Consider the following 24,882-nt stretch of genomic DNA (forward strand, 5'->3'; position numbering starts at 1 on the left):
ATGAAGAGAAACAATATCCGCATAATAGGGGTTCTGAAAGAGAAGAGAAAGAAAAAGGGATAGAGAATCAGACTGAAAAAATCATAGCTGAATATTTCCCTAAATTGATGCAGAAAAGAGTAACACAGATTCAGGAAGCACAGAAAACACCATTAAAAAACAATCCAGCCCTGGCCGGTTGGCTCAGCGGTAGAGCGTCGGCCTAGCGTGCGGAGGACCCGGGTTCGATTCCCGGCCAGGGCACACAGGAGAAGCGCCCATTTGCTTCTCCACCCCTCCGCCGCGCTTTCCTCTCTGTCTCTCTCTTCCCCTCCCGCAGCCAAGGCTCCATTGGAGCAAACATGGCCCGGGCGCTGGGGATGGCTCTGTGGCCTCTGCCCCAGGCACTAGAGTGGCTCTGGTCGCAATATGGCGACGCCCAGGATGGGCAGAGCATCGCCCCCTGGTGGGCAGAGCGTCGCCCCATGGTGGGCGTGCCGGGTGGATCCCGGTCGGGCGCATGCGGGAGTCTGTCTGACTGTCTCTCCCCGTTTCCAGCTTCAGAAAAATGAAAAAAAAAAAAAAAAAAAAAAAAAAAAACAATCCAAAGAGACCTACAGCAAGACACATCATAGTTAAAATACCAAAGCTAAGAGATAAAGAAAGAATACTAAAAGCTGAAAAAGAAAAGCAGTCAATCACCTAAAAAGAAGCCCCCATAAGGATGACATCTGACTTTTCAACAGAAACATTTGAGGCCCAAAATGAATGGCAAGAAATATTCAAAGTAATGCCTAACAAGAGCCTACGACCAAGACTTCTTTATCCAGCAAGGCTACATTTAAAATTGAAGGAGAAATAAAGTTTCCCAGACAAAAAAATATCTCAAGGAATTTATTACAACCAAATCAATGCTGCAAAAAAATGTTAAGGGGCCTGTTTTAAACAACAGAAAGGGAAAATAGTAAAAGAGAAATGTACCTTTAAAGAATAAAATGGCAATAAACAACTACATATCAATAGTAACCTTAAATATAGATAGGATAAATGCTCCAATCAAAAAACACAGGGTAGCTGCATGGATAAGAAAACAGGACCCATATGTATGCTGTCTATAAGAGACACCTCAAAACAAAAAATACACATAGACTGAAAATAAAAGGATGGAAAAAATATTTCATGCAAATAAAAATTAAAAAAAATCTGGGGTAACAATACTTATATCTGAAAAAATACACTTTAAATCAAAGGCTATAGAAAGGGATAAAGAAGGTCACTACATAATGATAAAGGGAGCAATCCAACAGGAAGAGATAAACATAAATATCTATGCACCTAATATAGAAGCACCTAAATATATAAAGAAGACTTTGATGAACAGAAGGGGCAAGAGCAACAGCAATACTATGATAGTACGAAATTTCAATACCCCATTAACATCACTAAACAGATCCTCAAGAAAAAAAATTAACAAAGAAACAGCAGACTTAAGGAACACACTAAATCAACTGGATTTAATAGATATCTTCAGAACCTTTCACCCTAAATCAGCAGAATACACATTCTTTTCTATTGCTCATAGTACATTCTCTAGAATAGACCACATATTAGGGCATAAAATAAGTCTCAACAAATTTAAGAAGATTAAAATCATATCAAGTATCTTCTCTGATCACAATGGCATGAAACTAGAAATCAACTAAAATAGAAAAACTGAAAAACACTCAAACACTTGGAAACTAAACAACATGTTATAAATAACAAATGGGTCAACAAAAGGATAGAGGAAGAAATAAAAAATTTCCTTGAAACAAATGAAAATGAGCATAAAACAACTCAAAATTTTAAGACAGCGAAAGCAGTCCTAAGAGGGAAGCTCATAGCATTACAGGCATTCCTTAAGTAGCTAGAAAAAGCTCAAATAAACAACTTAACCCTGCAACTAAAAGAACTAGGAAAAGAACAGCAAGTAAAGCCTACAGGAAGTAGAAGGAAGCAAATAATAAAGAACAGAAATAAATGACATAGCAGCTAAAAAAACAATACAGAGGATCAATGAAACCAAAAGCCAGTTCTTTGAAAAGCTAAACAAGATCAATGAAGCTTTGACCAGAATCAGCAAGAAGAAAAGAAAGAATTCAAATAAATAAAATCATAAATGAGAGTGGAGAAGTAAAAACTGACACAGCAGAAATACAAATTATTGTAAGAAAATACTATAAAGAACTGTATGCTAAAATAGACAACCAAGATGAAATGGACAAATTACTTGAGACATATAAACTTTCAAAACTCAATCTGGAAGAATCAGAAAACCTAAACAGACCAATTACAACAAATGAGATTGAAACAGTTATCAAAAAATTCCCAAAAAACAAAAGTCCTGGGCCAGATGGCTTCACAGGCAAATTCTACCAAATATTCAAAGAAAGAACTAACTCCTATCCTTCTCAAGCTATTTCAAAAAATTCAAGAGGAAAAAAGACTTCCAAGCTCCTTTTATGAGGCGAGCATAATACTCATTCCAAAACCAGGCAAAGACAATGCAAAGAAAAAAAACTATAGACCAATATCCCTGATAAATTTAGAAGCTAAAATTCTCAACAAAATATTAACAAACCAGATCCAGCAATATATGAAATTATAATATATCATGATCAAGTGGGATTTATTCTGGGGAGGCAAGGCTGGTACAATATTCGCAACTCAATGTGATTCATCACATAAACAAAAGAAAGAAGAAAATCTATATGACAATATGAATAGATGCAGAAAAAGCATTTGATAAAATCCAGCACCCATTTATGATAAAAACTCTCAGCAAAGTGGGAATACAGGGAACATACCTCAACATGATAAAGGCCATCTATGACAAACCCACAGCTAACATCATACTCAATGGGCAAAAGTTAAAAGCAATCCTCTTAAGATCAGGAAGAAGGCAGGGGTGCCCCCTTTCACCACTCTTATTCAACATAGTTCTGGAAGTCCGAGCCACAGCAATCAGACAAGGAGAAGAAATAAAAGGCATCCAAACTGGAAAAGAAGAAGTAAAACTATCATTATTTGCTGATGACATGATACTGTATATAGAAAACCCTAAAGTCTCAATCAAAAAACTACTGGACCTGATAAATAAATTCAGCAAGGTAGCAGGATATAAAATTAATATTCAGAAATCAGAGGCATTCTTATACACCAGCAATAAACTGTCTAAATGAGAAATTAAGAAAACAATCCCCTTCACTATTGTAACAGAAAAATAAAGTACCTACGATTAAATTTAACCAAGGAGTTTAAACACTTGTACTCGGAAAATTATAAAACATTGATAAAAAAAAAAAAAAATCAGGCCCTGGCCGGTTGGCTCAGTGGTGGAGCGTCGGCCTGGCGTGCAGAAGTCCCGGGTTTGATTCCAGGCCAGGGCACACAGGAGAAGCGCCTATTTGCTTCTCCACCCCTCCCCCTCTCCTTCCTCTCTGTCTCTCTCTTCCCCTCCCACAGCGAGGCTCCATTGGAGCAAGGATGGCCCGGGTGCTGGGGATGGCTCCTTGGCCTCTGCCCCAGGTGCTAGAGTGGCTCTGGTCGCAGCAGAGTGAGGCCCCAGAGGGGCAGAGCATTGCCCCCTGGTGGGCAGAGCGTCGCCCCCTGGTGGGCATGCCGGGTGGATCCCGGTCGGGCACATGCGGGAGTCTGTCTGTCTCTCCCCGTTTCCAGCTTCAGAAAAATAAAAAAAATAAATAAATAAATCAAGGAAGATACAAACAAGTGGAAGCATATACCATGTTCATGGATAGGAAGAATAAACATCATTAAAATGTCTATATTACCCAAAGCAATTTATAAATTCAATGCAATTCCTATTAAAATACCAATGACATACTTCAAAGATATAGAACAAATATTCCAAAAATTCATATGGATCCAAAAATGAACACGAATAGCCTCAGCAATCTTGAAAAAAAGAATAAAATGGGTAGTGTCACACTTCCTCATATCATTATACAACAAGGCCATTTTACTCAAAAAGCCTGGTACTGGCATAAGAACAGGCATAGAGATCAATGGAATAGAACAGAGAACCCAGAAATAAACCCAAACCTTTATGGACAATTGATATTTGACAAAAGAGGTAAGAGCATACAATGAAGTAAAGACAGTTCCTTTAACAAATGGTGTTTGGGAAAATTGGAAAGCTAACTGCAAAAAATTGAAACTAGACAAACAACTTACACCATTCATAAAAATAAACTCAAAATGGATGAAAGACTTAAATGTAAGTCATGACACAATAAGCATCTTAGAAGAAAACGTAGGCAGTAAGCTCTCCGACATCTCTCATAGCAATATTTTGCTTATTTATCTCCAAGGGCAAGTGAAATAAAAGACAAGATAAACAAATGGACTATATCAAACTAAAAAGGTTTTGTACAGCTAAAGACAATATGAACAAAATAAAAAGACAAACCACACAATGGGAGAACATATTCAACAATACATCTAATAAGGGGTTAATAACTAACATTTGTAAAGAGCTTGTAAAACTCAACACCAGGAAGACAATCCAATCAAAAAATGGGCAAATGAATAGACACTTCTCCAAAGAGGACATACAGATGGCCAATAGGCATATGAAAAAATGTTCAACATCACTAATCATTAGAGAAATACAAATTAAAACCATAATGAGATATCACCTCACACCAGTCAGAATGGCGCTCATCAACAAAACAACATAGAATAAGTGCTGGTGAGCATGTGGAGAAAAGGGAACTCTCCTGCACTGCTGGTGGGAATGCAGACTGGTGCAGCCACTGTAAAAAACAGTGTGGAGATTCCTCAAAAAATTAAAAATGGAACTGCCTTTTGACTCAGCCACCCCACTTTTAGGGATATATCTCAAGAACCCCACATCACTGGTTCAAAAGAAGAAATGCACCCCCATGTTTACTGCAGCATTGTTTACAATAGCCAAGATCTGGAAACAGCCCAAGTGTCCATCAGTGGACAAGTTGATTAAAAAGCAGTGGTACATATACACAATTAAATACTATGGGGCCATGGAAAAGAAGGAAATCTTACCTTTTGCAACAACATGTATGGACCTGAAAACTATTATGTTAAGTGAAATAAGCCAGGTAGAGAAAAAAAATATCATATGACCTCACTCATTTTAGGAATCCAATGAACAATATCATCTGAGGAATGGAATAGAGGCAGATGCAGAATCAAAGGGACCAGAGGGAAAGTGGACAGATTGAAAGGGAAGGAGAGGATGGGATCAGAAAAGGGAAAATGATTGGTGAAATTATATACACATAACAGTGTTATACAGAGCAGAAAAGAAAATCCTGGAGGGAAGGGGAAGGGTATTGCAAGGAGGGTGGCAAGAGGGATGTTGAGGGGAACACGGGGGAGGGGAGACACTAGAATCTATGTAAACACAATTATTTAAATTTTAAAAAAATACTAAAGTCATTGAAGGAAAAATTACTAAAGAGACAAATGAGTTGACTAGATGAAAGAAGGTAAAGGAATTAGCCAAATATATAACACAGATACAGACAACAGGGTGGCAATTACCAGAAGGAAAGGGGGGTGGAGATAGAAGGAGAAGGCAAAAGGGGTAAAATGGGGCAGAAAGAGACTTTGCATGGAGAGAGGGTTGCACGATGTAGTACATAAATGGTGTTATATACAGTTTTACATTTAAAACCTATATCATTTGGCAAACAATGTCAAGCCAATAAATTAAAAATGAATTTAGCCTGACCAGGCAGTGGTGCAGTAGAGCATCAGACTAGGATGCAGAGGACCCAGGTTCAAGACCCCGAGGTCACCAGCTTGAGAGCGGGCTCATCTGGTTTGAGCAAAGCTCACCAGCTTGGACCCAAGGTCGCTGACTCAAGCAAGGGGTTACTCGGTCTGCTGAAGGCCCCCGGTCAAGGCACATATAATAAAGCAATCAATGAACAATGAACAACTAAGGTGTCACAAGGAAAAACTAATGATTGATGCTTCTCATCTCTTCCATTCTTGTCTGTCTGTCCCTATCGATCCCCTCTGACTCTCTGTCTCTGTAAAAATAAATAAATAAATAAATAAATAAATTTAAAAAATAATGAACAGATTATTGTGAGCTATGGAACAACTTCCAGTGGACTAATATACTTATAACTGGAGCTTATGATAAACAGAAGATGTAGGGAAAGAATAAGTATTTAAAGGAATAATGGCCATTTTTTTTCAAATTTGAGGAAAACTAGATCCTCACAAAGCCACAACAACATAAGAAAAACTACCCCAAGATACATCATAACCAAATTATTTAAAAGCAGTAATAAAATATTTTTAAAAATACAGAGGAGAAAAGCAGATTACACCCAAGAATAAGGAGGACAAAAGACTTCTTATCAAAAACAATGCAAGCCAGACAACAAAGGACAAACATCCTTAGAGTACTGGAAGAGAAAAGGTCAGCCTAGAATTTGTTATCCAGAAAAATACCTTTCAACACTCAAAGCATAAAAAAAAAATTATAAATCAAACATCTGAAAGTATATGTCACTAGCAAAATGCACAACAAAACAAAAATGATAAAAGAATCCTTCAAGTAGAAGAAAAATGGTATCAGACAAAAACAGAAAATACACAAATTAAAGAAGAGCATCAAAAATGATAGCTGCATGAGTCAAGGTAAACACCATTTTTCTTGTTATTTAAATTTACAGCAAAACTGGTAATGTGTTGTGCAGTTTGGATCATATGTAGTAATAAAACATGAAATGTATAGAACAAAAGCACAAAGGCTGAAAAGGTAAAAATAAAAGTATATTATTTCAAAGTTCATATACATGAAGTGATTTAATGTCACTTGTATATTGATTGTACCTCATTAAAAACAAGACTGTAAACTCAAAATAACCAATAAAGCAACCAAGCAGCAAATATAAAGCAATACAGATTTTGCTACCAAAGAGTGGATCTGGAATTGAGCAGTGGGTAAAGTCTGGAAGAATTTTTTAGAATATAAAAAATATATTTAGAAAATTGTGTAAAGAAGAAAAATTCCTTAATCTGATAAATCAGAGGGAGGAGGAAGGATGTGAAAGAGATCAAAAATATATATTCCCTCTGTGAACAATGCTGCAATGAACATGGGGCTGCATGTGTCTTTATGTACCAACGTTTTTGAGTTTTGGGGGTAAATACCAAGTAAAGGGATTGCTGGGTCATATGGTAGTTCTATTTTTAGTTTTTTGCATATATACTATGGAATACTACTCACCCATAAGAAATGATGACATCAGATCATTTACAGCAACATGGATGGACCTTGATAACATTATACTGAGTGAAATAAGTAAATCAGAAAAAACTAAGAACTGCATGATTCCATACATAGGTGGGACATAAAAACAAGACTAAGAGACATGGACAAGAGTGTGGTGGTTGGGGAGGGGGGGTGAAGGAGGGGGGAGGGGCACAAAGAAAACCAGATAGAAGATGATGGAAGACAATTTGACTTTGGGTGATGGGTATGGCAACATAATTAAATGTCAAAAAAACTGGAGATGTTTTCTCTGAACATATGTACACTGATTTATTAATGTAACCCATTAAAATTAATAGAAAATTAAGTGAAAATATATATATATATATATTCCCTTTAAAATCAGGAACAAATAGGCCTGACCTGTGGTGGCACAGTGGATAAAGCGTCGACCTGGAAATGCTGAGGTCGCCGGTTCAAAACCCTGGGCTTGCCTGGTCAAGGCACATAAGGGAGTTGATGCTTTCAGCTCCTCCCCCCTTCTCTCTCTCTGTCTCTCCTCTCTCTCTCTCTCTCTCTCTTTCTCTGTCTCTCCCTCTCCTCTCTAAAATGAATAAATAAAAAATAAATAAAAATAAAAAAATAAAATCAGGAACAAATAAAAAATGCCCCTCTCCTCAAGTGTATTCAAAATTATTCTAGAGGTCTTTGACAGTGCAGCAATGCAACTCAAGAAAAAGATATAGAAAGTATTAAGAGTTAGAAAGCAAGAAAATTTAAGCTATCATTATTCATAGTTACTTTGATTATATAAATAAGATACAAAAATTGAGTCATATGACAGTGTAGCTAGATTATAGGTGCAAATTACACACACTAAAGTATGTATATTATACCTCTCTATCAACAGTTCAAAATATCTTTTAAAAGACAGCAATTAAATAGCATGAAATTATCAAGCATCTAAGATTAACAAAAACAAATAAAACTTTAAGAGAAAAACCATAAACACTTATTAAACATTAAAGAAAACCTTTAAAAAGTGGAGACATTTATTAACCAAAAAAAGATGTCTTGATGTTCTAGATGTAAATCACTCCAATTTGATGTACCAATGCAGCAGTGCTGATAGAATCTGACATTTTAATTCTAAAATTTGTATAAAAGTAAAAAAGGCCAAAAACAAATAACTTTTTAATTAAATTTACTGGTATGATATTGATTAATAAAATTGTATAGGTTTCAAGTGTAAAATTCTATAATACATCATCTGCTTATTGTATTCATTGTGTGCCCACCACCCAAAGTCAAATCTTATGTCCATATATTTGACCTCATTCTACCCTTTATTACCCACCCCAATCCCCTTCTCTCTGGTAAGCACAATACTATTGTCTGTGTCTATAATTTTTTTGTTTCCTTGTTTTTCTTGTTTGCTTACTTGTTGTTTTCAGTTTTATATCCACATATGAGTACCCAAAATATTGAAAACATTTATTCACAAAGACATATGTCAGATTTTAGAAAAGGCTGCAGCATGAACCAAGACAGGCCATTTGTATGGAAAAGCAGTTTGGGTGGGCATGCAAATTAGCTGAAGTAAGGTCTCAGGGGAGGGTGAACAGTGCTAGACAGGTTGATAGAGATTCACATATGGCAACTACCTGCTGGCTCTGTGCAAGGAGGGCTTAAGAAAAAAATAATAGATTAAATAAATAAATAGAAAGTTTTTAAAAAGAAAGAAATAATGGTCTCTGCTGGCACTTCTGTCTGAGAGAATGCTGCCCTTCCACCCCTCAGTGGACAATTCAGTTCCTTCTCCTATGTCCCTGCTGCCTTTTGAGCTGGAGCTCCAGTGCTAAAGCTCAGAGAGAGTGGGTTTGAGTTAAGTCCATGTGCAGGGCCTTTAAGAAGAACTCCTGGAACAGCTTACTATCTCACCCAGCCATAATCCTCATTTATTTTTACAGCCAGAAGTTATGAGAACTTTTTTTCCCAACATGGAACCCTGAGCTGGGAGGCTGGGTGTGGGCCTGGGACACCTCAATCCTCAGGGGAAACCCAGCAGCCGAGATTTCCTTCCCAATTTTTAACCATCACATGTGGCTGTGGGTGTGAGATCAGCCGGTTCCACATCTCCACCTCTTCTATCATTATCTATGTGGCTTCTTCTGAATATCCTCAGTTACAGAATTTCGGTTCAGCTAGACTTCAACCAGTTCTGAATGATAATTGTAATTTTGATGTGGTTGTGAAAGGAGGTGACCACAGCATTACTTATGCCACCGTCTTCACCAAAACCTCATGCAAAGTTTTTTATTAATGTGGATCTAATGATGCATGATTAAGAGTTGCAAAATTCTTACACTTAGCCAGACTAAATTCTTTAATATAATAATTTACTACTTTATTTTTATTTTTTAATTCTTTTTTTATTTTTTAATTTTCTATTTCTAATTGAAACTATACCTAAATGGAACTACTCCTAATTGAATGTGTATGAGAGCCCTGATCTTATATTTGACAACTGCATAGGATTACCTCTTCTCTAACTGATTACGTAGTAAAACTCCTGGTACTACTTTTATTTCCTCCTCTAGTAAAAAAAAAAAATATCACATAATCAACATTAGTGTACTCAAGAAAGAGTCTTTTCCTTCATTGTATGTTGATTTTATGTTAAACATATATTTTATGCCTTTAAGTAGTTAATAAAAATTTGCTTCTAATCCACCTGATTTTGTTCTCTACAATTTGAAATTTATAAACCTTATAAAAATGACAAAAAAGAAAACATTTTTAAAATTTTTATCCTAGATATTTCTATTCACTTTACTTGATACAGTGAACTGGAACACATATTATATAAGTTCAAAGAATACAATAAAATGCATTTAAAGTATATTTGAAATCCCTAATATTTTAATAAAGTTCATTTGGCCTAGAAATATCTTTCAAACTGTTTAGAATTTAGTCTTTTTCATAGCTTCCTTTTGGTTTTTCATAGCTAGTATCATAATTTAAGTACAGTATTAGTATATGTTTTTAAAAAATAGGTGTTAGCAATTATTAATATTGAAATTGTATAATAAAACATTTAAATACATATTTGATTCTTATCCTAATACATAGTGCTTTTTAGGTACCATATGACATTTTCAGACACTAAAATTTAACTAACCTCTGAATTCCTCAATCTTTGTAGTTCATTTTGCAGCACCAATTTCTCTTCTGACAACACTTGGAGATCAGTTAGGATCTGTTTGTATTTCTAAAAACAAATATTCTAATTTTAGTAATATTGTAAACAAACATCTCAATATAGAAAACTCATTTGGGTACTTCATTATTAAAGTAGGAAAGTCCTCATTGACTCATGAAAATAATGAGCCAATGGTACTAATCTTTAAAGTGAAGTTGTAATTGAGTTAGAAAGAAGCAAAGGAACTAGAAGTGACACTAAATTAAAGTTTAGAAGACTAAATTCAATATTTCATAAGAAGTATTTCTGTAGGATAATAAAGCCTACTAAAATCAAAAGAAAAGACAAAGTTTCCAACTCACATATGCATAGAAAACTCTTGAATAAATTGAGCAGGCATTGGATCTTTATTTAAAATTATGTATTCTGACAATTTTTAGAATCTACTAACAAGGGCAAAGTCTAATTTCAAACTGAGATTGCTATACTTACATTTTCTAACAAACTGTGATCATTCTTAGTTCTGAAAAAAATTAAAATATCTATAATGTATTATAATTTTATTTATGTGACATACTTATATGTTTTCTTTGTAAATTTTTAAAAAATAACAAGATTAGAGTACATTTTGACTACCATCCCAAAAATTCAATGCTCTCCCCGAGAGATATTAGATTGTTGTATACCTTCCCAGAACTTGTTTCATAAATTTATATAATACTGCATGTACCTATTAGATTCTATAATTTTTGTTAGGTAGTTGGATGTCTGTTATACTTTATTCATATGACATTACTGTATATATATTGTTCTTATTTTTTTAACTTAACACAATTTCTGAGATTTTTTTATATTGGTAAACATCTCACTTCTTTTATTTTTTTTTTAAATAAATTTTTATTAATGGTAATGGGATGACATTAATAAATCAGGGTACATATATTCAAAGAAAACATGTCTAGGTTACCTTGTCATTAAATTATGTTGCATACCCCTCGCCCAAAGTCAGATCGTCCTTCGCCACCCTCTATCTAGTTCTCTGTGCCCCTCCCCCTCCCCCTAACTCTCCCCCTGTCCTCCCTCCCCCCACCCCTGGTAACCACCACACACCTGTCCATGTCTCTTAGTCTCATTTTTATGTTCCACCAATGTATGGAATCATGTATTTCTTGTTTTTTTCTGATTTACTTATTTCACTCCTTATAATGTTATCAAGATCCCACCATTTTGCTGTAAATGATCTGATGTCATCATTTCTTATGGCTGAGTAGTATTCCATAGTGTATATGTGCCACATCTTCTTTATCCAGTCTTCTATTGAAGGGCTTTTTGGTTGTTTCCATGTCTTGGCCACTGTGAACAGTGCTGCAATGAACATGGGGCTACATGTGTCTTCACGTATCAATGTTTCTGAGGTTTTGGGGTATATACCCAGTAGAGGGATTGCTGGGTCATAAGGTAGTTCTATTTGCAGTTTTTTGAGGAACCACCATACTTTCCTCCATAATGGTTGTACTACTTTACAGTCCCACCAACAGTGAATGAGGGTTCCTTTTTCTCCACAGCCTCTCCAACATTTGCTATTACCCGTCTTGTTGATAATAGCTAATCTAACAGGGGTGAGGTGGTATCTCATTGTAGTTTTGATTTGCATTTCCCTAATAACTAATGAAGCTGAGCATCTTTTCTGTTGGCCATTTGTATCTCTTCCTGGGAGAAGTGTCTATTCATGTCTTCTTCCCATTTTTTTATTGGATTGTTTGTTTGTTTGTTGTTGAGTTTTATGAGTTCTTTGTAAATTTTGGAAATTAGGCCCTTATCTGAGCTGTTGTTTGAAAATATCATTTCCCATTTAGTTGGCTGTCTGTTTATTTTTATATCAGTTTCTCTTGCTGAGCAAAAACTTTTTATTCTGATGTAGTCCCATTCATTTATCTTTGCCTTCACTTCTCTTGCCATTGGAGTCAAGTTCATAAAATGTTCTTTAAAACCCAGGTCCATGAGTTTAGTACCTATGTCTTCTTCTATGTACTTTATTGTTTCAGGTCTTATATTTAGGTCTTTGATCCATTTTGAATTAATTTTAGTACACGGGGACAGGCTGTAGTCGAGTTTCATTCTTTTGCATGTGGCTTTCCAGTTTTCCCAGCACCATTTGTTGAAGAGGCTTTCTTTTCTCCATTGTGTGTTGTTGGCCCCTTTATCAAAGATTATTTGACCATATATATGTGGTTTTATTTCTGGGCTTTCTATTCTGTTCCATTGGTCTGAGTGTCTATTTCTCTGCCAATACCATGCTGTTTTGATTATTGTGGCCCTATAATATAGTTTAAAGTCAGGTATTGTAATGCCCCCAGCTTCATTCTTTTTCCTTAGGATTGTTTTGGCTATTCGGGGTTTTTTATAGTTCCATATAAATCTGATGATTTTTTGTTCCATTTCTTTAAAAAATCTCATAGGGATTTTGATGGGAATTGCATTAAATTTGTATATTGCTTTGGGTAATATGGCCATTTTGATTATATTTATTCTTCCTATCCAAGAACAAGGAATATTTTTCCATCTCATTGTATCTTTTTCGATTTCCCTTAACAATGCTTTGTAATTTTCATTATATAGGTCCTTTACATTCTTTGTTATGTTTATTCCTAGGTATTTTATTTTTTTTGTTGCAATCGTGAAGGGGATTATTTTTTTGAGTTCGTTTTCTAATATTTCATTGTTGGCATAGAGAAAGGCTATGGACTTCTGTATGTTAATTTTGTATCCTGCGACCTTACTGTATTGGTTTATTGTTTCTAATAATCTTTTTGTGGAGTCCTTCGGGTTTTCGATGTATAGGATCATATCATCAGCAAAAAGCATCTCACTTCTTTTAAATACCAATTATTTTTTCTCTATTTTTTTTATTTAACAAGATTCATCTCTATTTTTTTCTTTTTCTATTAACTTTATTGTGGTAACATTTGTTAATAAGATTATATAGGTTTCAAATGTATGTTTCTACAATACATGATCTGTCTATTGACTATGGGCCTATCACCCAAAGTCAAGTCATCTCCTATTGCCATATATCCAACCCCATTTACCCTTTACTAGCCTCCCATCACTCTCTTCCCTGTAATAAACAACCTTCCCTGTAATAACTAACCTTCCCTTTGATACTGTTTGTTGTCTGTGACTGAGTTTGGGGGGGGAGGGTTGTTTACTTATTATCTGCTTTCAGTTTTATATCCACATATGAATATCTATCCCCAAAATTTGAAAACATTTTCACAAAGAAATGCATCCCTGATTATTTTTATGGGAGAGTGACGTCAGAAAAAAGGTGCCGTGAGGGGTGCTCCCGATATCTCTTCCTGAAATTTCAACAAATTCAACAACTAGAGACAGAAAAACAATCTCAGGAGCATCTGAAATACACATACACCAAACAAAGGTATGATTGGGAAAAAGGTGGCTGAATATACAATCCACTCTGAAGGAAATAAGACAGAAAACAAAGTATTCTGCTTCCCTCACTGATCTGAGGAAGGGCTGCTTTCACTTGGAACTGAGAGGAAAGGAGGGCTGGGAGAGAGGAAAGAAGCTGGCTAGGGCTAGGGCTGATGATCTAGCCAAGGAGAAAGCATGCCGGCATCTCAGCCTGAGATAGCAGAACCAGAGCTAGCGCGAGTGGCAGACTCTAGCAGAAGTTGCTGAACAGGTTGCCTGTGGAGGCCAGCACCAAAGCATCTTTGGACTTTGTTCACTCCCAGTCTATGATCAAAGGCAGGGTGCAAGTGGCTCCAACTGGCGCCTCTGGCATGGGAGCGTGCATTCACAGACAGAGAGGCTAGGCCAGAGACTGTCACAGTGGACTTCTGCATGGGCTGTACCCAGCATTTTTGTGTGATCCAGGCTCCCCAACCAACAGCACGGAAAGTACGCAAGGGCTAGGTTCCCTAGGCCTGGACCTGTCCGGGCAGGGCATCTCTGCCAGCTGATACAGGTTACAAAGCAAACTCCCGAGGAGCAGATCTCAGAGAGCACTGCAGAAGTGATGGGTGCTAGGCATGGGGCATGCAAGCAGCTTGCTGCAGGCTAGGGAGACTGCACAAGGGAGAAGCCTGTGTAGATTAGACCAACAGGATGCTGAGGCAAACTAGACATACCCAGGGTCCCTTAGAAAGGACCTTGACAAGCAATCAGATCCCTGCTCTGCCTGCTTACATTGGTGGCTCTGGTTGACAAAGCCTTATCCAGAACTGTGCTTTGAGCGGACCCAGAGGAGGAACTTGGCAGGTCTTAGGGCCTCTTGCTCTACAGGCAATGGCTGGGGCAACTTCCTGTCAGCTGATACAGGTTACAAAGCACATTCCTGTGGAGCAGACCTCAGAGAACACTGTGGATGCTGTGCGGGCTGGGCTGCGGGATTCCAAACAGTGAACAAGGGGAAAAAATCCTGTGGAGAGTAGACCTGCGGAGCACTAAAACATACTAGACATGCCCGAAGGCTCTTAGAAAGGCACCTGAAAAGCAATTGGCTCCGAGCCCTGCCTCCTTACACTGACAGCCTTGGCTGGCAAAGCCTTACCCAGAACTGTGCTTTGAGCGGGACTGGAGAGGAAACTTGGCAGCTCTTAGAGCCTCTTGCTCTGCAAGCAGTGTCTGGGGCAATTTCAAAGCTGGATCCCCAGGCTGCTGGAGCAGGAAGGAGAGATGTGGGGAGAGGCACCAGGAAAACTGACTCTCCCATTGTCAAAGCCTGTAAACCCTAACAAGCCCTGCTTACCAATGAAACTAAGGCCTAGCTTATGTCATCGCCAAAGCGACACAGCAACTGCAAATCTCTACTCAAGAGTGCCACAAGACCTAAATCTGTAATACAGCATCACCAGGCAAAAAAAAGAAAAAGAAAAAAGAAGATAACCTCTCAAAACCAGGAAAAAAATCACATTTTTTATAACTTTTTTCCATTTTTTTTTCTTGTATTTTTCATCTATTTTTCCACTTTGGTCATTTTATCCTCTTTCTGTCTCATTCTTTCCTTTTTTTTTTTTTTTTACAGAGACAGAAAGAGCGAGGGATAGATCAGAACAGACAGACAGGAACAGAGGGAGAAGAGAAGCATCAATCATTAGTTTTTCATTGCAACACCTTAGTTGTTCATTGATTGCTTTCTCATATGTACCTTGACCATGGGGCTACAGCAGACCGAGTAACCCCTTGCTCGAGCCAGCGACCTTGGGTCCAAGCTGGTGAGCTTTGCTCAAACCAGATGAGCCCGCTCTCAAGCTGATGACCTCGGGGTCTTGAATCTGGGTCCTCTGCATCCCAATCCGACGCTCTATCCACTGCACCACTGCCTGGTCGGGCTCATTCTTTCCTTTTAATTTTGAACTTCATTACTCATAGGATTTACATTTTCCATTCTTCTAATTTATTTTTTTTATAAGGGTTACATTCCAAAAACCTTAACTCCTTTTTTCTTCTTTTTCTTTTTTCTTCTTTTCTCTTTCACTTTTTCTCTCATTCAATTGTTATCCAAAAACAAATTATATTATTCTGGATTCAAATTTTTTCTTTGTGGCATTTTATGTGTATTTTATTTTGTTTTTTATCTCTTTGTCATTTCCCCTGAACTCTGGCTCTCCATTGTATGTAGTTTTTGTTCCACTTAACAAAACAATTTTCATTTTTCACTACAATTTTTTCAATTTTTTTTTCTTTTTTCTTCTATTCTCCCTTAAATTCTCTCTCATTCAATTGTCATTTACAAACAAATTATTTTATTCTGGATTCAATTTTTTCTTTGTGGCATTTGGTGTGTTTTACTTCATTTCTTATCTCTTTGTCATCCCCCCCCAACTCAGGCTCTCCATTCTATAAAGTTTATGTTCCACTTAACACAATAAAATTTTCATTTTTTCACTATATATTTTCAATCTTTTTCTTAATCATCTCTTCTTAGTGTTATTAACAATACCACTCTCAAATGCCATTAAGGAAAAAAAATGAAATATCATAGATACAAAAGACAGAGATGTAGCTCAGATAGATGATAAAAAAAATCCATAGAAAAAAATTTTCAATTGCTTGGAAACCTTGGAGTTAAATGATAGAGAATTTAAAACTGAAGTCCTAAAAATACTCATAGAAATACAAGAAAGCATAGAAAGGCAATTTAGAGAACCAAAAAATTCAGTGAAAAAAAAAATACATCACCAAGGAAATTGAAACAATGAAAATAAAACAGAAATGAAAAACTCAATTCATGAACTGAAAAGCAGGGTAACAAGCTTAGATAATAAAACAGGCCAGACAGAGGAGAGAATTAGTGACATAGAAGGCAGGCAACTAAAGACACTACAGAAAGAAGAGGAGAGAGACTCCAAATTTAAAAAAAAGTAAGAAAGTCCTCCAGATATTGTCTGACTCGATAAGAAAGAGCAACATAAGAATAATGGGTATATCAGAAGGAGAGAAAAAATGGAATGGAGAACATAATCAACAAATAATAAACAAGAAATTTCCAAGCCTGTGGAAAGAATTAGAGCCTCAAAATCAAGAAGCAAACAGAACACTGAGTTATCTTAACCAAAACAAACCTACTCTAAGGCATATCATAATGAAATTATCACAATTCAATGACAAAAAAAAATACTCAAGGCAGCCAGGAAAAAGAAGAATACAACATATGAAGGAAGGTCCATTAGGCTATCATCAAATTTCCCAACAGAAACTCTACAAGGCAGTAGAGACAGGACTCCAATATTTAAACTTCCAAAAGAGAAGAACTTCCAGCCAAGAATACTATATCCAATGAAGTTATCCTTCAAATACAAAGAAGAAATTAAAAATATTTACAGATATAGAAAAGATAAGGAAATTTATCACCACAAAACCGCCACTTCAGGAAATACTAAAGGGGGTTATCTGAGCACATACAAAGAAAAAAACAAAACAAAATTACAAGTAAAACCTCCATCAAGATCACAATAAAAACAAGATTAATCTGTGACAACAAAAACAAAAATGGGAGAGGACAAAGATTAACATATAAACAAAATCCAAAATGAAAGAGGAGAAATCACCACGGATATCATAGATATACAAAGAATTATTGTAGAATACTATGAAAAAGTTTATGCCACTAAATTCAACAATCCAGAAGAAATGGATAAATTCCTAGAACAATACAACCTTCCTAGACTGAGTCAAGAAGAAGCAGAAAGCCTAAACAGACCAATTAGTAGGAAAGAAATAGAAAAAACTATTAAAAACCTCCCCAAAAATAACAGTCCAGGCTCAGTTGGTTATACTAGTGAATTCTATCAAACATTCAAAGAAGACTTGGTTCCTATTCTACTCAACGTCTTCCAAAAAATTGAAGAAGAAGCAATACTTCTAAACACATTTTATGAGGCCAACATAACCCTCATACCAAAACCGGGCAAGGACAGCACAAAAAAGAAAACTATAGGCCAATATCTCTAATAAATACAGATGCTAAAATACTAAACAAAATACTAGCAAATCGAATACAACAACATATTAAAAAAATAATACATCATGATCAAGTGGGATTCATCCCAGAATCTCAAGGATGGTTCAACATACGTAAAACGGTTAATGTAATACACCATATCAACAAAACAAAGAACAAAAACCACATGATCTTATCAATAGATGCAGAAGAGGCATTCAATAAAATACAACACAACTTTATGTTTAAGATACTCAGCAAAATGGGTATAGAGGGAAAATATCTCAACAAGATAAAGGCCACATATGATAAACCATCAGCTAACATCATATTAAATGGCACTAAACTGAAGGCTTTCCCCCTTAAATCAGGAACAAGACAGGGTTGTCCACTCTCTCCACTCTTATGATATCTAATGTGGTGCTAGAGGTTCTAGCCAGAGAAATCAGACAAGACAAAGAAATAAAAGGCATCCATATCAAAAAAGAAAAAGGTATCACTTTTTGCAGATGATATGATCCTATACATCGAAAACCCCAAAGAATCTACAAAAAGACTACTAGAAACAATAAGCCAATACAGTAAGGTCGCAGGATACAAAATTAACATACAAAAGTCCATAGCCTTTCTATATGCCAACAATGAAACTTTTGAGAACGAATTTAAAAAAATAATCCCCTTCACAATTGCAACAAAAAAAATAAAGTACCTGGGAATAAACATAACAAAGAATGTAAAACCTATATAATTTAAACTACAAAGCATTGTTAAGGGAAATCAAAAAAGATACAATGAGATGGAAAAGTATTCCTTGTTCTTGGATAGGAACAATAAATATAATCAAGATGGCCATATTACCCAAAGCAATATACAAATTTAATGCAATTCCCATCAAAATTCCAATGACATTTTTTAAAGAAATGGAACCAAAAATCATCAGATTTATATGGAACTATAAAAAAACCTGAATAGCCAAAGCAATCCTAAAGAAAATGAATGAAGCTGGGGGCATTACAATACCTGACTTCAAACTATATTATAGAGCCACGACAATCAAAACAGCATGGTATTGGCAGAAAAATAGACTCTCGGACCAATGGAACAGAATAGAAAGTCCAGAAATAAAACCACATATATATGGTCAAATAACTTTTGATAAAGGGGTCAACAACACACAATGGAGAAAAGAAAGCCTCTTCAACAAATGGTGCTGGGAAAACTGGAAAGCCACATGCAAAAGTATGAAACTTGACTATAGTTTTTCTCCTTGTACAAAAATTAATTCAAAATGGATCAAAGACCTAAATATAAGACCTGAAACAATAAAGTACATAGAAGAAGACATAGGTTCTAAACTCATGGACCTTGGTTTTAAAGAGCATTTTTTGAATTTGACTCCAAAGGCAAGGGAAATGAAGGCAAAAATAAATGAATGGGACTACATTAGACTAAGAAGTTTTTGCTCGGCCCTGGCCGGTTGGCTCAGCGGTAGAGCGTCGGCCTGGCGTGCGGGGGACCCGGGTTCGATTCCCGGTCAGGGCACATAGGAGAAGCGCCCATTTGCTTCTCCACCCCCCCTCCTTCCTCTCTGTCTCTCTCTTCCCCTTCCGCAGCCGAGGCTCCATTGGAGCAAAGATGGCCCGAGCGCTGGGGATGGCTCCTTGGCCTCTGCCCCAGGCGCTAGAGTGGCTCTGGTCACGGCAGAGCGACGCCCCGGAGGGGCAGAGCATCGCCCCCTGGTGGGCAGAGCGTCGCCCCTGGTGGGCATGCCGGGTGGATCCCGTTCGGGCGCATGCGGGAGTCTGTCTGACTGTCTCTCCCCGTTTCCAGCTTCAGAAAAATACACACACACAAAAAAGAAGTTTTTGCTCAGCAAGAGAAACTGACAACAAAATAAACAGACAGCCAACTAAATGGGAAATGATATTTTTAAACAACAGCTCAGATAAGGGCTTAATTTCCAAATTATACAAAGAACTCATAAAACTCAACAACAAACAAACAATCCAATAAAAAAATGGGAAGAGGACATGAATAGACACTTCTCCCAGGAAGAAATACAAATGGCCAACATATATATGAAAAGATGCTCATCTTCATTAGCTATTAGAGAAATGCAAATAAAAACTACAATGAGATACCACCTCACACCTGTTAGATTAGCTATTATTAACAAGACAGGTAATAGCAAATGTTGGAGAAGATGTGGAGAAAAAGGAACCCTTATTTACTGTTGGTGGGAATGTAAAGTAGTACAACCATTATGGAAGAAAGTATGGTGCTTCCTCAAAAAACTGAAAATAGAACTACCTTATGACACAGCAATCCCTCTACTGGATATATACCCCCAAAACTCAGAAACATTGATACGTAAAGGCACATGCAGCCCCATGTTCATTGCAGCATTGTTCACAGTGGCCGAAACATGGAAACAACCAAAAAGCCCTTCAATAGAAGACTGGATAAAGAAGATGTGGCACATATACACTATGGAATACTACTCAGCCATAAGAAATGATGACATCGGATCCTTTACAACAAAATGGTGGAATCTTGATAACATTATACGGAGTGAAGTAAGTAAATCAGAAAAAAACAAGAACTGCATTATTCCATATGTAGGTGGGACATAAAAACAAGACTAAGAGACATTGACAAGAGGGTGGTGGTTATGGGGGGTGGTGAAAGGGGGAGGGGGAGGGGCACAAAGAAAACTAGATAGAAGGTGACGGAGGACAATCTGACTTTGGGTGATGGGTATGCAACATAATTGATCGACAAGATAACCTGGACTTGTTTTCTTTGAACATATGTATGATTTATTGATGTCATAAAGTCTAATTCACTTTCTAATTTGAAAATAAAATCCTAGTGTTACCTAAAAAAAATAAAAATAAAATAGAAGCTCTATACTCATTCCCCATTCTTCCCAGCACTGTCTCAGTGCTGGCAGCCACTAATCTATTGATACATTCTGTCTCTATAGATTTGCCTATTCTGGATACCTAGATATTTCATACACATAATATTATATATAATCTTTTGAGATTGGTTTCATACACTTAGCATTTTTTCAAAGTTCATTCATGATGTAACATGTATCAGTACTTTGTGCCATTTTATTTACAAATAATATTCCAGTTATGAACATACACTTTTTTTTATCCATTCATCAGTATTTGGATGTTTGGGCTACTTTTTGACTATGTTACTATAAACATACATGTACAAGTTTTTGTGTGAACATGTTTATATTTCTATCAGATATAAACTTTCCTTTTTCTTTCTTTTACTTAGAAAATTAACAGGGTGACATTGATCAATAAGAGTACATAGGTTTTGCCTGACCAGGTGGTGGTGCAGTGTATGGAGCATTGGACTGAAATGCTAAGTACCCAGGTTTGAAATCCCAAGCTCGCTGGCTTGAGTGTGGGCTCATCTGGCTTGATCATAGGCTTACCAGCTTGAGCCCAAGGTCCTGGCTTGCACAAGGGGTTACTTTCACGTATGAGGGTTCAAATCTGAGGTCCATCGAATGCACATGCTTTTATATTTTTGAAAGACAAGGCAGGAAAAGCAGAAATAATATGTTGAAAGCATTCACTTTCTCTACTCAAAGCCTGACCTGCTGTAGCCCCCGGGTCAGGGCAGTTATGAGAAAGGAATTGATGAACAACTAAGATGCTACAACAAAGAACTAATGCTTCTCATCTCTCTCCCTTTCTGTCTGTCCCTATCTGTCCCTCTCTTTGTGTCTCTGTCACACACAAAAAAAAGTACATAGGTTTCAGATAAACATTTCTATAGCCTTTGAACTGTTATGTTGTGTACCATCACCCAAAGTCAAATCATTTTCCATCACCTTATATTTGTGCCTCTTTACACCCTTCCCCCCAAAACTCCCTGCATTCCCTTCCACCACATCCCCCTCCCCCTGGTAACAACTTTACTTTTATCTATGTCCACAAGTCTCATCCCACCTATGTGTAAAATAGGTGGGAAACAAAATTTTTGTTGCATCCACAAAAACACTTGTTCTTACCTAATTTGAATGTGCTGATCTTAAATCTGACATTAGTTTTTTCCTGTAAGCTACAGTTTTTTTTGCAATTCAAAATTTTAGGGTTTTATCTTATGGTAAAATTTTCAACATTTAGTTTAACATAATGAAGTAGAATGTCTTCTTAGGCATCATCTTTGTGAAAATATAATAATTTATATAATGCAGTAAATACACTGATACACTGAAAGATATGATTGCATTAGAATTTGTCTACAATTTCAAAATGGAACATATTAAAACACTTATTTTAATCATAAACTTTGCACAAAACTTATTTAAATTCTATTCAGGCAAAAATTTGCATTTGTAGCTCTTGCATTTGTGTACTTGTTGAGGATAATCTCATTTGATGCTCCAGCAGTAGTCTGCTCATCACTAACAGCTCCAAGATTTTTGGAAAACTTACCAAGGTGACTATTCAGGAAGCAAATCTTAATGCTCATGTTACATCCAATGTCGTGGAAAGCCAACAGCATCCTTTGAACCAGAAGTTCAGTTTTCTGCTTTTTTATTGCCAAGGAAGTTCTTTGTAACCACAAAAGACTGCCATGCTGCTTTCTCCTCCTTATTCATCTTCCTGGCAAATTCTTCATCACATATGAGGGTTCAAATCTGAGGTCCATCAAATACATATGCTTTTATATTTTTGAAAGACAAGGCAGGAAAAGCAGAAATAATATGTTGAAAGCATTCACTTTCTCTACTCAAAGCCTGAACCAACTGCTTCATTAAGCCAAGTTTGACGTGAAATGGGGGGGGAAATGATCCTGTCTCAATGAACTACAGGTTCATTCACAATATTTTGCATCCCTACTTCCAGAGCTTCATGATTCAGCCACTCTTTCTGTGTCCAGTGTTTCTCCAGAACTTGGCTGTCCCACAGCAAGGATACTTCGTGAAACCTCTCTGTTGTCCTAGCAGGAAAGTTACCATTTAAAGATCCACACAAATGATCCAGTTATGCTCCTCATACTTCAGAAAGTCGAGGACAATTTTTATGTCATTATAATCTTCTCGCAGATGAGTTGAATAACCAATTGGAACCACTGCATAAACATTACCGTTGTGTAGGAGAACACATTTCAGACTCCTTTAGAGCTATCAAGAAATAGTCACCATTCTGTTGGACTGTAAGTAGTAACACCCAGCTGGCTGAGAAGACTACTGATATCATGACAGTAAACAAAGTGTTTGTCGTCGAAAAAAAAGTACACAAAAATTTGTTCACACTTCCTGAAATGGGATACTTTAGCTGACTGGTGAAGTACATTCTTTTCTTAAAGCCTGGAGGCTAATAACTCAGTTGCTTTCTTTGATAGGCCCAAATCTCTTACTAAGTCATTCAATTTGGGTTGGCTAAACTGCTGAGGGGTTAATGACTGCTTGGCATCAGAAGAAGACCTTTCAGATTCTACAACCATTTCCTCATGCATCTTATCAAAATACATTTGATCACCATGTTCATTTTCTTTGTCCTTAGAATAAATAAAACCATTGAAAACTGGAACCAGGAGTTCTCAGAGTGTGGGATAGGTCATATTGCTGAAAAAATATTGGGATATGCAATCATGTGCCATTTTTTCAGATATTTTTTTTTCAGATAATAATTTTTTACATTTAAAAACAACTACAATTATGTAAAAGTGATGTTTGTAAAACATTAATTGCCTTGTGTTTATGTTCAATCCAAGAGTCGTTGCCCTTGAACTCCAATTTAAAAGCCAATGCATGCCATTAACTGTAACAAAAAAATTAAAATTGCATAAAAACTAGAGCATGCACCAAAAAACAGGTTTCAGATTTGGAATCAGTGATGCAGAAATATATAGAAACAGTTCTAAAACCTCATGCAACCGAAAATGAAAAAAAAATTGTTCCCCAATGTTATAGTTCTTAGTTTTTTCTGATTTACTTATTTTACCAGTATAACATTCTCAAGATTCATCCATGTTGTTGTAAATGGTAATAGGTCATCATTTCTTATGGCTGAGTAATATTCCATTGTATATATGTACCACATCTTCTTTATCCAATCCTCTGTTGAGGGACACTTTGGTTGTTTCCATGTCTCGTCCACTGTGAATAATGCTGCGGTAAACATTGGGGTGCATGTGCTTTACGTACCAATGTTTTTGAGGTTTTTTGGTAGAGACCTGGGGGATTACTGGGTCATATGGTAGTTCTAGTCTTAATTTTTTGAGGAACCACCATACTTTCTTCTGTAATGGTTGTATTAATTTACATTCCAACCAGCAGTGAATAAGGGTTCCTTTTCCTCCACAGCCTCTCCAACACTTGTTATTACCTGTCTTGTTCATAATAATTGCCAATCTAACAGGTGTGAGGAGGTATCAAATTGTTTTGATTTGCATTTCTCTAATAGCTAATGAAGATGAGCATGTTTTCACATATCTGTTTGCCATTTGTATGTCTTCTTGGGAGAAATGTCTGTTCAGATCCTCCCCAATTTTTAATTGGATTGTTTGCTTGTTTGTTGTTGACCTGTGAGTTATATATTTTGAATATTAATCCCTTAGTGGAGCGGTTGTTTGTAAATATCACCTCCCATTTATTTGGCTGCCTTTTTGTTTTGTTGTTAGTTTCTTTTGCTGTGCATCAATAAAAGCTTTTTTATTATTATTAAATTTAATGCAGTGACATTGATAAATCAGGGTATATATGTTGAGAGAAAACATCTCCAGATTATTTTGACATTTGACTATGCTGTATATAACCCTCACCCAAAGTCAAATTGTCTTCCGTCACCTTCTATCTGGTTTTCTTTGTGCCCCTCCCCTCCCCCCACCCCCTCTCTCCTTCCTCACCCCATACCCCTCACACACACCCCCGTTGCCATCACATTCTTGTCCATGTCTCTGAGTCTCATTTTTATATCC

General features: G+C 36.5%; 1 protein-coding gene across 1 annotated transcript in view; it reads right to left on the minus strand.

Annotated features, from left to right (window-relative positions):
* Positions 1–24,882, minus strand: part of CCDC7 (coiled-coil domain containing 7) — a 219,111-nt gene that overhangs the window by 57,874 nt on the left and 136,355 nt on the right. Inside the window, exons 7-8 of the mRNA XM_066386556.1 lie at positions 22,800–22,899; positions 10,434–10,523 (exon numbers count right to left, since the gene is read on the minus strand). Of these exons, the coding sequence (XP_066242653.1) occupies positions 10,434–10,523; positions 22,800–22,899 (190 nt within the window). The remainder of the gene's footprint in view (positions 1–10,433; positions 10,524–22,799; positions 22,900–24,882) is intronic.

The sequence above is a fragment of the Saccopteryx leptura genome, chromosome 5 (assembly GCF_036850995.1).
Source record: "Saccopteryx leptura isolate mSacLep1 chromosome 5, mSacLep1_pri_phased_curated, whole genome shotgun sequence".
Taxonomy (NCBI): Eukaryota; Metazoa; Chordata; class Mammalia; order Chiroptera; family Emballonuridae; genus Saccopteryx; species Saccopteryx leptura.